At 41.3% G+C, this 15080-nt stretch overlaps 1 protein-coding gene across 3 annotated transcripts in view; it reads right to left on the reverse strand.

Moving 5' to 3' along the window:
* kif6 (kinesin family member 6) overlaps window positions 1-15080 on the reverse strand; it is a 54564-nt gene that overhangs the window by 17278 nt on the left and 22206 nt on the right. For all 3 annotated transcript variants that reach the window (XR_007966506.1, XM_052085713.1, XM_052085712.1), the window contains exons 12-15: window positions 14067-14223; window positions 9923-10120; window positions 939-1041; window positions 73-128 (exon numbers count right to left, since the gene is read on the reverse strand). Coding sequence is in view for 2 of the 3 variants with exons in the window: in XM_052085713.1 (XP_051941673.1) it covers window positions 73-128; window positions 939-1041; window positions 9923-10120; window positions 14067-14223 (514 nt within the window). In the remaining variant the exon portion in view is untranslated. The remainder of the gene's footprint in view (window positions 1-72; window positions 129-938; window positions 1042-9922; window positions 10121-14066; window positions 14224-15080) is intronic.

Here is a 15080-nt window from a genome sequence, read left to right on the forward strand (position 1 = left end):
TTAGAAGGAAGCAAACCCATTATGCAAATGTGACCCAAACATAACATTATTCCATTCAGGGAAACAACTTACTGATTTTTTGTTTGGCGTCATGAAGTTGCTCCCCAAGCTGTCTGGCTTCTGTTGACCTATTTTCAACAATAAGGCATTAACTATTTCCTAATCGCTGTCAAATTGCACATTATATACACATTTCAGTGCAAATCATACAAAACATCTTTCCTTCAATACATCTTGAGGCAAATATTTTTAAAGGAGACATGCTCCCTCCCCCCACCCCCTCCATTTGGCCCACACACACAGACACTTAAAAACATTCTTTTGTGTATTAATAACATGTCTGAAACATGCCTTAGTCAAAATAGCCCAAGGATCAAGAATTATAGCACACTTTTCACCATCTCACTACAATTAGCCCATTTTGAGGGGACAGTCCTGTCCCTTTTGTTGAGTCTCGAGTTTGAAGAAATGAAATCGAGCTCACTGTGCTTCTAACACAGCAACTCAGCTTATTTTTTGGGCCATTAGGTAAAAATGTTGACTCTTTGCGTGGCCTAAATGCCAAATCATGGGTGGAGAAACTCAGTGTAGGGTCAGCATTATGTAAAACACTTCTGCGTAGATTTGACCTTTGACCTTAACTACCTGGTCCTTCTCGTCGGACATCATTCATTCATTCTTATCTTCAATAGGGTGCTGAAGCCTATCCCACCTGGCTTTTGGTGAGAGCCAAGGCTCACCCTGGTCGCCAGCTATTCCCAATGTCAGTTTTCATTCAATTTAATGATTCTTTCTTTGAAGACACGTTAGCTCAGCGCATTTAAGGACCGGTTATAGAACACTGAGGAGATGGTTCTTTGCATGCAACGTAACTCGAGACTCATTGTGAATGTATTGGTTTTCTTTTCTTTAATAATCATTGTATGTCTTGGAAGTACCTCTGTTTGAGCAGACTCTTGTTGTCTTCGATGATGTGATGGTCCTCGTGGTCTTTGATAAAGGTCTCAAAGGCCTCCTGCTTCCCGACTGAGAGCTGTGCTCCTGTTAACAATGAAAGACGGGATGAATCACTCCACACATCAACCTCAATCACTGTCAATCAAAACGTAGCTCTTAGCGTGCCAAACCTCTGATAGAAATGAGTCAACAGATATGAAGTTGATCCACAGCCACAGGTATATCCAATGCCTGTCTGGATGCCAGATGTGAGTTCAAACCCTATTGATTTTGTCAAGCTCCCATTTATAACTTACTGCAACACGAGAGGACATATTTCCACTAAACACAGACACATATACTGTCGACAGTAAACATCCATTTAGAACGCATCAGCAAGTTATGAAAGAAACTCTCCTCACGAAAATGTGACCAACTTACCACATGCAAGGAAAGAACATAAATTTAGACGAAAACCCCCTCGGCGGCATTTGCCTTTTAACGGGCTCATAATATCGTTTAACAGCCACTTTTTTTTAAAAGCGGTAAACCTCTGCTTAGAAGGTTTCTGCTTGTAACAAAAAGGCCATTCATTGTTTTACTTGTGAGTTAGTAGGTTAAATGTTTTTATTTTCAAGCTAAAAAAAAACATAATTTATAACTGTTGTTGCGCAAAGTAACATTTCCCCCCCCCCGATTCAGCATGTAATGATACAAATCATGCAATAACCTGGTATTATCTGGCAGTTTTCCCAGTGGCATGAAAAGTTTTACACATGAATTCTGATGAATTCCATGCACTTTAATGAAATGTGTCGAATTTTGCAACAAAGCAGTCACAGAGGACAGTTACTCATGTGGAATAGGGACAGTGGGGAATTCAGTCGTTATTTTCGGAAAGTCCTGATTGAAACCATCAGGGATCTCAAAAGCATGTGTTGCGTGAGCCAACCTCAACAGTTGAGTCTTTTGGGTTCTTAAGGGAAATGCACTTCATTCGACTCTGAAAGAGCAACATTCCGATAATTGTTTTAATATGACGTCTTTTATGTTGCACGAACATCATTTGTGGGGTAATGAGATCACATGGATAAATTCTTCTCCGTGCCCCCCCGCATGCCTTCATGAGCCACTGCCACAGAGGAATGTATTGGGACAACAGTTTTTTCCCATTAAAATGGCAACATTTTCCTCAATGCACGACACGACTTATTACTGTTCGCAAAGGGTAAGGGTAAGGAGAACACATTTTGGGCATGCTTCTACTGTGGTCTTCTGACAGGTAGACTGCGACGAAAGCCTCAGCCTACTTCATATATGGTGTGGTACGTGTAGAAGGTCTGCTAGACTCATCAGCATCTCATTACATGCAAGTAAACGTTTATAGTAAGATGTAAGTCTTGACGTCTCAAGTCTTCTGTCAGCCCGAATAAGCCTAACACGAGTCATCACGGGACTGAATGACTTCAGGAACACCTTGTATATTCATTAGCTCTAAAGACAATCATAAGTAGACTGAAAAAAATACATCCATCTGTACTTGCCAAAGACAAAATAAATCAACTTGAAAGGAAACTCATGTGAAGTAGCTCCGTCTGCAATGTGCATCGGACACAATGGAACTGTAGCTCTGACAACATCAACATTTTGTAGTAAATGCAGACCACTTCCAGTGTGGTCATCAAAAAGAAAATGAACTCCCTATGGTTCATGTTTTATGTGTTGGCAAAGTTAGGACCCTGACATAGAATGATGTGCTCTGGAAAGAGCGTAGCAAATTATAGAAAGAACGGTTTCCATGGAAAGGTCATCATTACATTTACAGTTTTTCAACCGGCGACATCCGTTATGCTCACAGACACAAAGGAGGGTTTTAAATATAGGAACAGAAGAAACTTCATTCATATTTAACTATCCAATGACTTATCCAGCCCAAAAAGAGAGATATGGGTCAGTATCACGATAAAGTGCCTTTGGTGTCCTCATTAGAATCACTCAGTCATCGTTAAAATGCAGCATAAAAATGAAACTCTGAGGTCGTATTTTAAGCGGGCAAATATTTGCACGCATACCAGAACAATGCGAAGCCTCTTAAAATGTGTTTCCTTGATTTTGACATTGCTTGCTGAACTGGGCCAATACAAATTTCATGAATCAATACGATGAATAAATGCATGTGAGCATGGCCGCCTGGCCGTCGGGCCACCACAGGGGTTCCGGGACCAATTAACCATGAACATCGAGGGATTACTGCAATTGTCCTTTCAATCTCAACCAAAATAATCGGGATGATTCTTTTTTTCCATAATGGTCCAGCCCTAGTATGAGGCGCAAAATGCAAATTTTTGACTCACAAATTGTGACACGAATCCACTTATTTCAAGCCTTGCAAGCAAGAGTAAGACCACACTGTGTTCAGGCATTCTTCGCATTATTTTGGTTGTTAACAGAGTCGAAAAAAATACATGACAGCAGCTGGGATAGCCCCCAGCACCCTTGTGAGGATAAGCGCTTCAGAGAATGGATTGATGAATTGATTTTTTTTTTGATTACCATATGAAAACAGAGGGGCAAAAAAGAAAAAAAAACATTTGATATATTGACTAGCAGTACATTACAACAATCAACATATGAAGCCATTCTAAGGATCACGTTCACATACGACACACACACAACTTTGTAAACCACCCCATCATTATCCTGTGTTTTGATAAAACCTGATCCATGTATGTACACAATCATAAATAGAGTATGCGCTTGGATCTATGTGAAAAGTACACATTCTGTTATCAAGAAGCCATCATTAATTGTGCTATACGATATGAAAGCGAATAAATCCCAGGAAAGCATTCCTTTGCCGGTCCAGAGTTAAAGCATTAGTGGGGCCCCTCACTTCGTTGTCAAGGTCACAAGGTCAGTTTTCCCACCTTTAATATTTGTTTCATGACAGAATATATCACTAAATATGAAAAGTGGGAAAATGTTATTCGAAGCCTGTGCGCCAGATTTTATTGAGTTCCTTTGCCAAAACTAACTTTGTGCAAAATTTGTTCACAGGGTCACTTATTATGGTTGGAAAGCAAAAGACTCCTTTCAATGCATGGATGTGCTGGAGACTGACAGGAGTGACCCGAGTCCTCTGATTTGATTATGGAGCAGCTGGATCATTTACATGGACTTTCATGTCAGTCATGCGTGTCTCATGTGGAGTAGGTATATTTATGCAAGTGGACCATGACTGGATGGAGACATTTTTTGATTTAGTCCAGAACACGATCATCGGAGTACATGTAAAAGCATGTGTTGTAAACCAAAACGTCCACAAGATGAAGATAAAAAAGGTGTTATGTCAAATGACTCTTTACTGTCAATATATGCTTTTTATCCAGGCCTGGGGAACTGGTGGCGTGCTGGTCCCACACACTGAATGATTGAATTGATTCATTAAAAAATAAAATAAAATTAATCTCCACAGTCTCAAAAATTCTTCAAAAAACACAGACGGATATTCAATGTATTTTGTCCACAAAAAACGGTGAAAGTAGAAAGAAGAATTGGGTAAAAATTGGGAAAATACATGGGGGGGGGGATTGTGAATATTCAAATCTTTGGGTGGCAAAGTGTGAATATGCAGCAGTCAACTGTAGTTGTAAGTAACATCATCAATCACACGTTGATGGCAGACACATCTTAGTTGCACTTACACTGGATCTTATACTGCCCTATACTACAAAAGGAGTAGGCTTATGATTTTTTTTTGCGGATTTAGTGTCACAAACATGATGGTGGAAGACCCCAAAAAACATGCAGGAAGTAGGAGCAGGGTGAACTTGACAAACTGTATTAAAAAAATCACAGAGAAAACTAAATCCAGAACAAAGTTCTGAAAACCACAAGAATTCAAAGTAACAAACTAAAACTCATGGCAGATGCAAAGACAAGGTGAAAGTAATACAAACAAAAATCCATAGGAGTAAGGGACAAACACTAACCAACAAAAACAGTGACAATGATCCGGGCCGGGAGTCCTTTTAACAGAGTACCTCCTAATGACATGATGACCAACAGGTGTGCCGCTGTGGGAGGAGCCCCACGGAGCCACCTGTTGGTCCCAAACAGATCAACCGTGACATATAGAATGATATGCAGGACAAACATAGTTCCACAATAATCATCATCATCATCATCATTTGTGCAAGTGAGTCCTTCACACTGGAAAAAAAATTACAGTATGTGGTTATATTGTTGTTTGCTTTATTTTTGTTGGGTCAGGATATTGGATCTTTTATACATTTAGTGAAAAATGTATGATCAAAAAGTACATAAATTAAGTGCACATATGTTGTGGTTATACCCATATTTTGTCCACGTTTATCATAGCATTTATGGCATTCATCTGTGTGCACTCCTATATGGCCTCCCAGTCACACAAATGACCCTCCAGCATTGAAGTTGCCCATCCCTGCTTTAAATGAACGATTTTTGGACTGATAAAAAGCACAAAACCCAATTGTGGCAGCCTGACCAGATCGACCTGAACGCTGTATATGATTTGAGTTGTCGAAGAGCAACAGATGGCTTACTTGCACTGGAGGATATTATGTACGATGAAAAAGTAGACAAAGGTGAGTAAGCCCAGGTGAAATTATGGTCTGTATTATATCAGCTACCATTCAAAAGGACTACGCTAATGTGGTACATACGAGCAATGCTCCACTAACATCCTTCATAATGTTCCATGTTCCATTTCCCAGACTGATTGATTTGCCTCCATTCATCTGTCTGGACTGGATTCAAATGTGTGTTTATTTTTCAAATAGGCTCCTCTTTCAGAGACACTGTTAACAATTAGCCTTCCACTGGCCTTTTTTACCGCACTGGGCACAGACATACAAAAATGAGAGGATGAGGTACTGTGGTTAAGCAGACAGCAGCACATATTCAGTTTGATGAGTTGCTGGCTTGTAGTCCATACTGCCCGGTGGCTACGACTGAACTAGTTATGAGAGCTCAGGTTCATAATCATCCACTTAGACAAAACCAGGCAGGAAAAGTCAAATGCAACCGTCTCAGCTCAGGAGCATGTCTCAAGGCCTAAATGGCTTGACTCTCACTAACCTCTGCATTCCTGTTGTATTCAAAGTAGGGTTAAAAGTACAGTGACTAGCCCACAAGAAACTTGTCCTGCAATCTTCATCACGTCAGCATGGTCTATGTTTACCTCCCATTTAGATTATGATCTAAAGCCCCGAGAGAGGATGTGGCAGTGTGATGATGCTCTACTTTGAGAACACAAAGACACATCTGGGAGCAATCTGCCAGGTAATGAGATGACCAAAAAAAACCCCAAACCTGACTCTCCATAGCACAATTCTACTAAAAAATGTCTGCATATGTAAAGAAAAAATAGCAAACATGTATTGTTAAGATTCCACACATATATAGTACATATATCAACCGTATTTTTCCTTTCAAATTTTAAACATCAAAAAGTTAGAGAAAAAAATGAAGAATAAAATAATAAAAGAGTAGATGTAAGAATAGAATTATTGGAACTATTGTAAAAGCAGGATCACTGCATTATTAAATCAAATCAATCAGTTCAGTCATGCAGTCCAATAATCCTTCCCCTGTCCCTTCTGTGTGAACAATGTCTCTTTCATCCATTGGTCACGACATTCTTCTTCCGTCTTTCATCTGTACATCAGTATCTCCATATCTTTTATCATGCCCACAATTTTGAGCCATTCACATTGTGTCAGAGTTCCCGGATTGAGTCATTTCTTCGGGATGACCTTTTTTATATGCTGCTAAAATGATCTTAAGCAGGTGCCCGTCTTCCCTGAACACACACTGAGTCCCCTGACAAATAGCCTTGACACAATACCTGACATTAAAACATTACATTACAGCCTAGAATCACATTAATGACATTACACATATTCTTCCAGGAAGAAACCACCTTTAGGAATGACGGGAAACTAAAAAAAAAAAAAAAAAAAAAAAAAGACAGACGAAGAGTTGACCAAGTCATTCAGTGATGGACTTAGAGGTCCGTCGGTACTTGACCCGTTTAGTGATGATTACACTGCCGGACAAAAACCCACTTAAGTCAGTGCTTGGTCCATCATTTGTTTCTTTTTTTTCTCCGTCATTCGTCAGCAAAATGGGCGTACGTCAGGAACAGAATGATGGACTTTACGTTAGTCCTGACGGAACGCCCACCTCTATATCGACATAGATTTAAGCGGGGGTTGGCAACCCACGGCTACAGAGCCGCATGCAGATTTTCTCCCTGGAGCTTTTTCAAAAATGTTTGAAAATGGAAAAAGATGGGGGAGGGAAATATATTTTTTGTTTTAACATGATTTTTGTCGGAAGACATACATGACCACCTTCAGAAGTTCTCCGATGACTCTGCGATTGTTGGCCTCATTACAGAAGGGGACGATCGGGAGTACAGGGGACTGACAAAGGACTTTGTGGACTGGTGCCAGCAGAATCTCCTCCAGATCAACCCTAGGAAAACTAAGGAGTTGGTTGTGGATTTCTGCAGGAAAAAGTCCTCACCAGCACCGATGAACATCCAGGGTATGGACATAGAGAGGGTGACCTCCTACAAGTACCTTGGTGTTCTTCTGAACGACAAACTGGACTGGTCTACAAACATGGACACCCTGATTAGGAAAGGACAGAGCCGACTCTTCCTACTCAGGAAACTGAGGTCTTTTGGGGTTCAGGGGTCACTCCTTAAGACGTTCTATAACTCGGTGGTGGCCTCGGCCATCCATTATGGCATTGTCTGCTGGTCAGGCAGCATCTCAGCCCGGGACAGAAAGAGACTGGAGCGACTAGTCAGGAAGGCCAGTTCTGTCCTGGGTTGCTCCCTTGACACTCTGGAGCAGTTGGGCAACAGAAGGATGCTAACTAAGCTAAAAGCTATGATGGCCAGTCCCTCCCACCCCCTCCAGCCCGCCCTGACAGCACTTGGTAGCTCCTTCAGCCAGAGACTGTTACACCCGCCCTGCAAGAAGGAGAGATACCGACGCTCGTTCCTACCGACTGCTGTCAGGCTGATGAATAAAAAATAACAATCATAATAATAATAGTAATTAAATGATGCGAAGGAAAATTGTAAATAGTACTGCGATTTATCCATTTTTGTGTTCATATTGCATTTAATTGAAAGATGTTTGTTGTTTTTTTTCTCTTTCTTCTTTCTTCTTTCTACATACATTCTTGCTGCTGGAGGCTGTAAATTTCCCCAGTGTGGGACGAATAGAGGATATCTTATCTTATCTTATCTTATGACACAAATATTCTTAACGTTTTCCAATGCGGTAAAAATGTGTAGAATACATTTTAAATGTCAACATTTCTGTCAATGAAGATTTGCGTCATATCCTGCGACACATGTTTCTAATAGCAGAGCGGGATGCCAGGCAGATGGCTGTTGTAAAAAAAAAAAAAAAAAAAAAAACAGTATTTCATGTACGATTCACCAAGAGTACTGGTAAGAATGGGAATGAGGAGGGCCAAGAGAAGCATTTTTAAATAGTACACGTCATCTACGACAGTTAACATGCTGCAAAAGTGCGTACCATGCCTCGTTATGGCTGTTGGTCATTATGGCATGCGTGTGCGCTAACGCGTTGCTCGCAAGAGGTTGGTTGATCGAAAATTAGATCTTCGGTCAAAAAAGGTTGGACACCCCCGCTCTACAGGATGCGCTGGAGGAAAAAAAAACATTTGATCATGAAGGCTCATTGTGTATTTGTAGCCCACTGCTTCATTTTGATTGTGGGCGAGCTAATATAGCTGATATAGATACATGCAGCATATGTTGCCTGCATTGTAAGGCTTGTATAAGGCTTTTAATTTTTTGCAGCTCCAAGATATACTGTATTTGTTTTTTGTTTTTTGTTTTTGGTCCAATATGGCTCTTTCAACATTTTAGGTTGCCAACCCCTGGACAAAAGGGATTCCAGGTTGTCTGTCCATGGTCCACAATCCAAACATCAAGGATTTCTCGTGCTCCTAAGAAAAGCCCAACCGGCACACAAAAAAATCAACTTGGGCTCACACATTCCATAGGAGGCAAATCACCTGGCTGCTGTCTCTGCATCTAATCCATCACAAATTCTCCTTCAGCAAGAAAAACTCAATGTCAGCTCCGCATGATACAACATCTGCTAACCATCTACTCAATTCACAAACTCCTTTGTTCGAGGGATCCATTTGTCTCATTCTCACTATTTAATGGCCGCAAGATGAAGTGCTGAAAACCTGAGCTGATGATGGTTGATTACTTTTACAAGGATTAAGATAACCCTTTGTGCATATTTGCTCCACATTAAAACTTCCTACCTGGCACTGACTGGGTTCAAACCCAGACCTATTTTTGACTGTTATAGTGATATTGAACAGTTCCCCGTGACATTTTTAGAGCTTGGTCAAAGCTGCTCCTCCACCACGATTGACTTAAAACTCCCATTCAGTTTTCGAGCAATCCCGCTAACTAATGAGAGGACAGAAGATGAAAAAAGAGACCCCCCTCCCCGCCCCCAATCTTCAACTTCAAGAATGTCCTATTACTGAGGAAAATCCAGGATCGCCACCACAATTGAACACATTTTCACTCTGTCTAAGCAGCGTAAAAAGATGAATGGAAGTCAAATAGATTCTTAGAAAATGCCCAATTGCCCAATTGCCTTTGGGCCGTAGGCGGGGGACACCCTGAACCAGTTGCTAGTAACTCACAGGGCATACACAGACTAACAACCATCCAGGCTCACCCTCACACCTAGGGACAATTCTGAGTGTTCAATCAGCCTGCCATACATGTTTTTGGAATGTGGGAGAAAACCGGAGTGCCCGGAGAAAATGATGCATGAACATCTCCAAATAAAAGGCACAGTCCAGTGAGCATCACAGTTGGTCTGGCATAGAATAAAGACAACGAGAAAAGGAAAGTAACTTTAAGTACCTCTTTTCATGTACTGTACAGCTCGTCCCCCAGGACCTGTTGAGGTGGGTTCGTTGTTTTCAGCCTGTGGCAATTGCACCGCTGACAAACCAGCATCACTCTTGGCCACATTCTTCTGTACATTGGAAATACTTGCAAGCTGCGTTGTGGCATCGCTGGCCTTTTTTTTCTCCTTCTTCAAAATCTTAACCAGGATACCTGTTGGCACTGGGTTAAAGAGTACATGTGCATTTGTTTGTGAAGACCAAGATGAAATATTTGTAGTTAATGGGAAAATCATTCTTTAGATGACAAAAAATGTTGTCCCTGAAGGTCAGTAGATAGCAGGGGAAGCTAGACTGATGAATGTGTGTTACTTGGAGATGGAATTTCCATCAGGTGAGCCAAAAATGACAAGAAAATAAAGAGCAGCACCACATTAGTTTACTCACGGCATGCACAATAGTAGGCATTTAATAATGGCAGATTGCTGACATGTGCTCCCTGTCAGACATTACAGACTCGGGGAGATGTCATGGTCTGGGAAGAATCAGTGGAGAGAAGGGGAGCCAGAAAGGCTGCAGGGACTTTGCCAAGATTCCACAAAATCTTCTCTACTGATGAGATTGTATGTGTTTGTCTACTGGAGTCCAAGTGTCGAAATGCTCGTGAGGTCGGGTGCACTTGCGTGAGTATGACATAGACATTGGCAAGAAATCTGAAACGGGAGAACTGCCACTGTGGTGCTGCTCGCGCTTTATCTGCCATGAGTTTGAGCTCATGTACTCGCCCTCCCTGCGTTTGTGATACTTCAATCCTTTCCTTTGATGCCATATATTGACTCCTCATTTGATTGCCTACTACATCCTGTTTTTTGGTACACATGAGAAAAATGTTGCTGCTTCCAGCACAAGAGTGGATTTTATTCCCAGTAACTGTTGAGAGAAGACACTGCCTTAGAGTTTCACACAACAGTGCACAACTGTGTCAAGTTGCGTGCGTCCATAAAAATACCAAAACCCAGCCTTTGCCCGCCTGTGCACCGATTGAGACCAGGCTTCGCACAAGGGTGGCACCGGGCATGAAAATAGACCCCATATTGTCGCAAGCAGAACAATTTAATGCTCTTCCCCAAGATGCACTATCAGAGGGTACAATTAACTTGTTTATTCATCTGTTTCCATTTTCCAAAAGAATACAATTTTTGGGTAAATTGAAATCATCAATACCTCATTAAGTTGTCCTGCTAATACAGCTTTTGTGACATTTTTGTTTGGTGGTGTGCCTTGAGATTTTTTTTGTTTTTGTTTTTTGTTAGTTGGCTCAATATAGACTGGAAGTTAGCAGATGGAGAGGCTTGTGATTGAAAACATTCCATTGTTTACAAGTGAACATACAACATATCACTGGCGTTGGGCGAAATTCTTCAAAATCAGCACTTATTAGGAGACGCTAAAAATGGTATTTGTTCAACCATTAACAATAAATCAGCAAAGAGAGTAGGCCACATGTGGACAGAGCAATAGTGTGGATTTGTGAAAAAATTAGAAATTTACCATAATGTGACAGAGCACGTTCCGTCCCAATGCCAGCGATACATGCGAGGGACATTCAATAAATAAGGTGATTTTTTTCGGTATAAGGACTTGTAATACAGATAAAAGCTGATTAAAAAAATTGTAGTCACCCAGCACTATTACACACTTTTCCCATCTGCGCATAAGCTTCCATATTCCCTCAGTGTGAAAATCTTTTGGACAGATGTCTCAGCCAGTCGTTTACAACACTTTTGACTCCATCGTCACTTTCAAACTACTGTGAACTGCTGAGGCAGGTCAGGAAAGACATCAAGAATAAACGCAGGGGTCATCAGTCATGCATCATGACAATGCATGTCCTCACACAGCAGCCCAAACTGTGCAGACCATCAACGGGCTTGGCTGGGAACTCCTCCCTCACCCCCCTAACAGCCCAGACCTTGACCTTTCAGACTTTCACCTGTTTGGTCGATCCATCCATTATCTGAACTGCTTTATCCTTACGAGCGTGGCGGGGTGTCCTGGAGCCTATCCCAGCTGTCTTCGGGCAGTAGGTGTCAAGTCAAGTCAAGTCAACAGTATTTATAGAGCACTTTCAAACAGCCATCGCTGCATACAAAGTGCTATACATGGAGCAATTTAACATGCACAATAAACAGTAAGACGAAATGGTAATAAAGGCGGTAGAAAGCACCAAACAGTAAAATCAAGAACAAATCTAAGTCATCCTGAGTCGAATGCCAAAGAATACAGTGACAAGAATACAAGGTGGAGGACACCCTGAACCGGTTGCCAGCCAATCGCAGGGCACACAGAGGCGAACAACCATCCATGCTCACACTCACACAGAGGGACAACTTAGAAACCCCACGCAGGCACAAGGAGAACATTCAATCTCCACACAGGGAGGCCGGAGCTGGAATCGAACCCAGGACCTCTGCAGTGTGAGGTCGACACGCTAACCACTCGGCCACCTTATTTATTGAATGACTCTCATACTAGAGTCATGAATATATATATATATATATATATATATATATATATATATATATATATATATATATATATAGAGGGCGGCCCGGTAGTCCAGTGGTTAGCACGTCGGCTTCACGGTGCAGAGGTACCGGGTTCGATTCCGGCTCCGGCCTCCCTGTGTGGAGTTTGCATGTTCTCCCCGGGCCTGCGTGGGTTTTCTCCGGGTGCTCCGGTTTCCTCCCACATTCCAACAACATGCGTGGCAGGCTGATTGAACACTCTAAATTGTCCCTAGGTGTGAGTGTGAGTGTGGATGGTTGTTCGTTTCTGTGTGCCCTGCGATTGGCTGGCAACCGATTCAGGGTGTCCCCTGCCTACTGCCCAGAGACAGCTGGGATAGGCTCCAGCACCCCCCGCGACCCTAGTGAGGATCAAGCGGTACGGAAGATGAATGAATGAATGAATATATATATATATATATATATATATATATATATATATATATATATATATATATATATATATATATATATATATATAAAATTATATGAATAAAACAATGGTGCTTCATTAAATCTTGACTGGGCTTCTGGTGTGTATTCCACATACACTGAATATAGCCTAGTGTACATTTGATGACTGAAGCACATTCCATTATAACAAATTTGTGTATTCCTCATGCGTGGTCAGTCATGACATTAACAGATGTCTAGGTGCGGAGAGACAACACCACAAAAGCTGTGGTGGTTAGCAGAGCATTTAGTTTGTTCAGTGCAAACAACATGATCTCATGTGATCAATAAAGGATGAGAACTTTTATATAGCTGTCAGCCAATAAAAAAGGCGAGGTTAGTGGGATCAACAGCATGATGCATCCATTACAGTCCTGAATGACAGTGACTTTGCACTAATTTTTGAAACTGCCAAGTTTTAAACCCACCACAAATTCATTACGCCTGTAGTGGCTGGCTTTCACAGGAAACAAAAAAACCCCAACAACAACAACAACGACTTTATTTCTGGGTTTCATGTCATTGTTTCATACAAGTTCTTATTCAAGTTCCAGGTTTTTCCATCATGGAGATGTCTGGCATCTGATATCTTCATTTATGCTAAGCATGGCCATAAGCATGTGTTGGTGGGGCTCCACATTGGATCAACGCACTCCCTCAAAAGCCATTGACTACAAATATTGTGGTCACACATATCATATGCTGTTCATTCAATCTTTCTGCTTCGTCTTTTTTTGTCATTTTTTTAATTAAGTTGTCCAATAAAGCAGACATCACAGGAAATATAGAGCATACCATTAAACCACTGGGGTGAGACACAATACTCAAATTAAGGTCCACATGTTGCTCCAATTTTAATGGACCGCATCGTGACCTCTGAATAAGGCAAAGCTGTCCTTGTCATTGAGAGGCACTTGCATTGTGACTTGAAACTGTTTGAGAGTGAGTTTTTTTAAATAAGGAAGCTTCAAACATTGTCGTGGCCGTCGCTGCCATCACTATATGGTACAGATGTAGGTGATCACAACACAATAACCAGGGAACAAAAAAGACCTCTTGTCATTCAGGATGCAGCAATATTTCACTTTCATGAAAACAAACCCAAGTATTTTGCAATCCTAACACCATGTCAAAGGATACTGATTTCATTATCACGCTGCTCCAGCAATTCCTTCAGTTTATTAACTTCCTCTGTGCAGTGGTGCTCTTGAGTATCTTTTTCCCCTGTTATGGCTGCTGGTGACTGCTGTATATCGTGGTTACTGCAATTTCCACTTCTGTTGCCAAGAATCATTGTCTGCCACGCCCCCCCCCCCCCCCGACAAAAAAACAAAAACAAAACACATTCATGATACGTGGGGATATCCTGATAAGCAAAGGAGGATAAAGTTAAGACAGACTGGTCATCAATGTTCTTGAAAATTTCAGGCCAATAAACACTGACAAGGAAGCACATTGAGGAGATTGTGTAGCATTTAACGGCACGACATGTAATAAATATACAGGTCAGACGGGAGCAAGCATTCTAATCTAGAGGGACCCGATAAAGCCACTTGAAATATAATAATAGTGTGCAAAGCACAGTCCATAAAGAGATGGCTGGATAAGTCTAGTGTGGAAGAACTTCACCTTTGGCATGAATTAAAAAGGGACAAACATTCCCACAGAAGTACCAAACTCTTGTAGAACATTCAGTCAAATCGGAACAACTTTAATTAATTATCTTAACAGAGACAGTATCTGCTAAAATAGAATTTTTGTTTTCTGTTTCATTGAAATGTGCACCTATTACATACAGTGAGTTCTTTGCGCTCTCACTCTCTCCCTCTCAAACACATGCAAAGACACATAAAGGCACATAAGAAACATGGGTACATGTCAACATAGCACCGCAAACTGCAGACCAGTCCCAAGCTCAGTGTAAATGGAGAGAAGAGCGTCAAGAAGGCCATTCATCTTAAAACAAGTGTTCATTCGAACAATTCCCATAACACCCGGGTCGTGGCCCGGGTGAACAACGACCAGCCTGTTTTAGGTGTTTCTCTCCTCCAACGCCCTTGATTAAAATGATCAGCTCATCAGGAAGATATAACAATGCAGATCAATTAGAATCAGGTGTATTTTTCATTTTACACTTATTTTATTTTTATCAAA

Source organism: Hippocampus zosterae, chromosome 14, assembly GCF_025434085.1.
Source record: "Hippocampus zosterae strain Florida chromosome 14, ASM2543408v3, whole genome shotgun sequence".
Classification (NCBI taxonomy): Eukaryota; Metazoa; Chordata; class Actinopteri; order Syngnathiformes; family Syngnathidae; genus Hippocampus; species Hippocampus zosterae.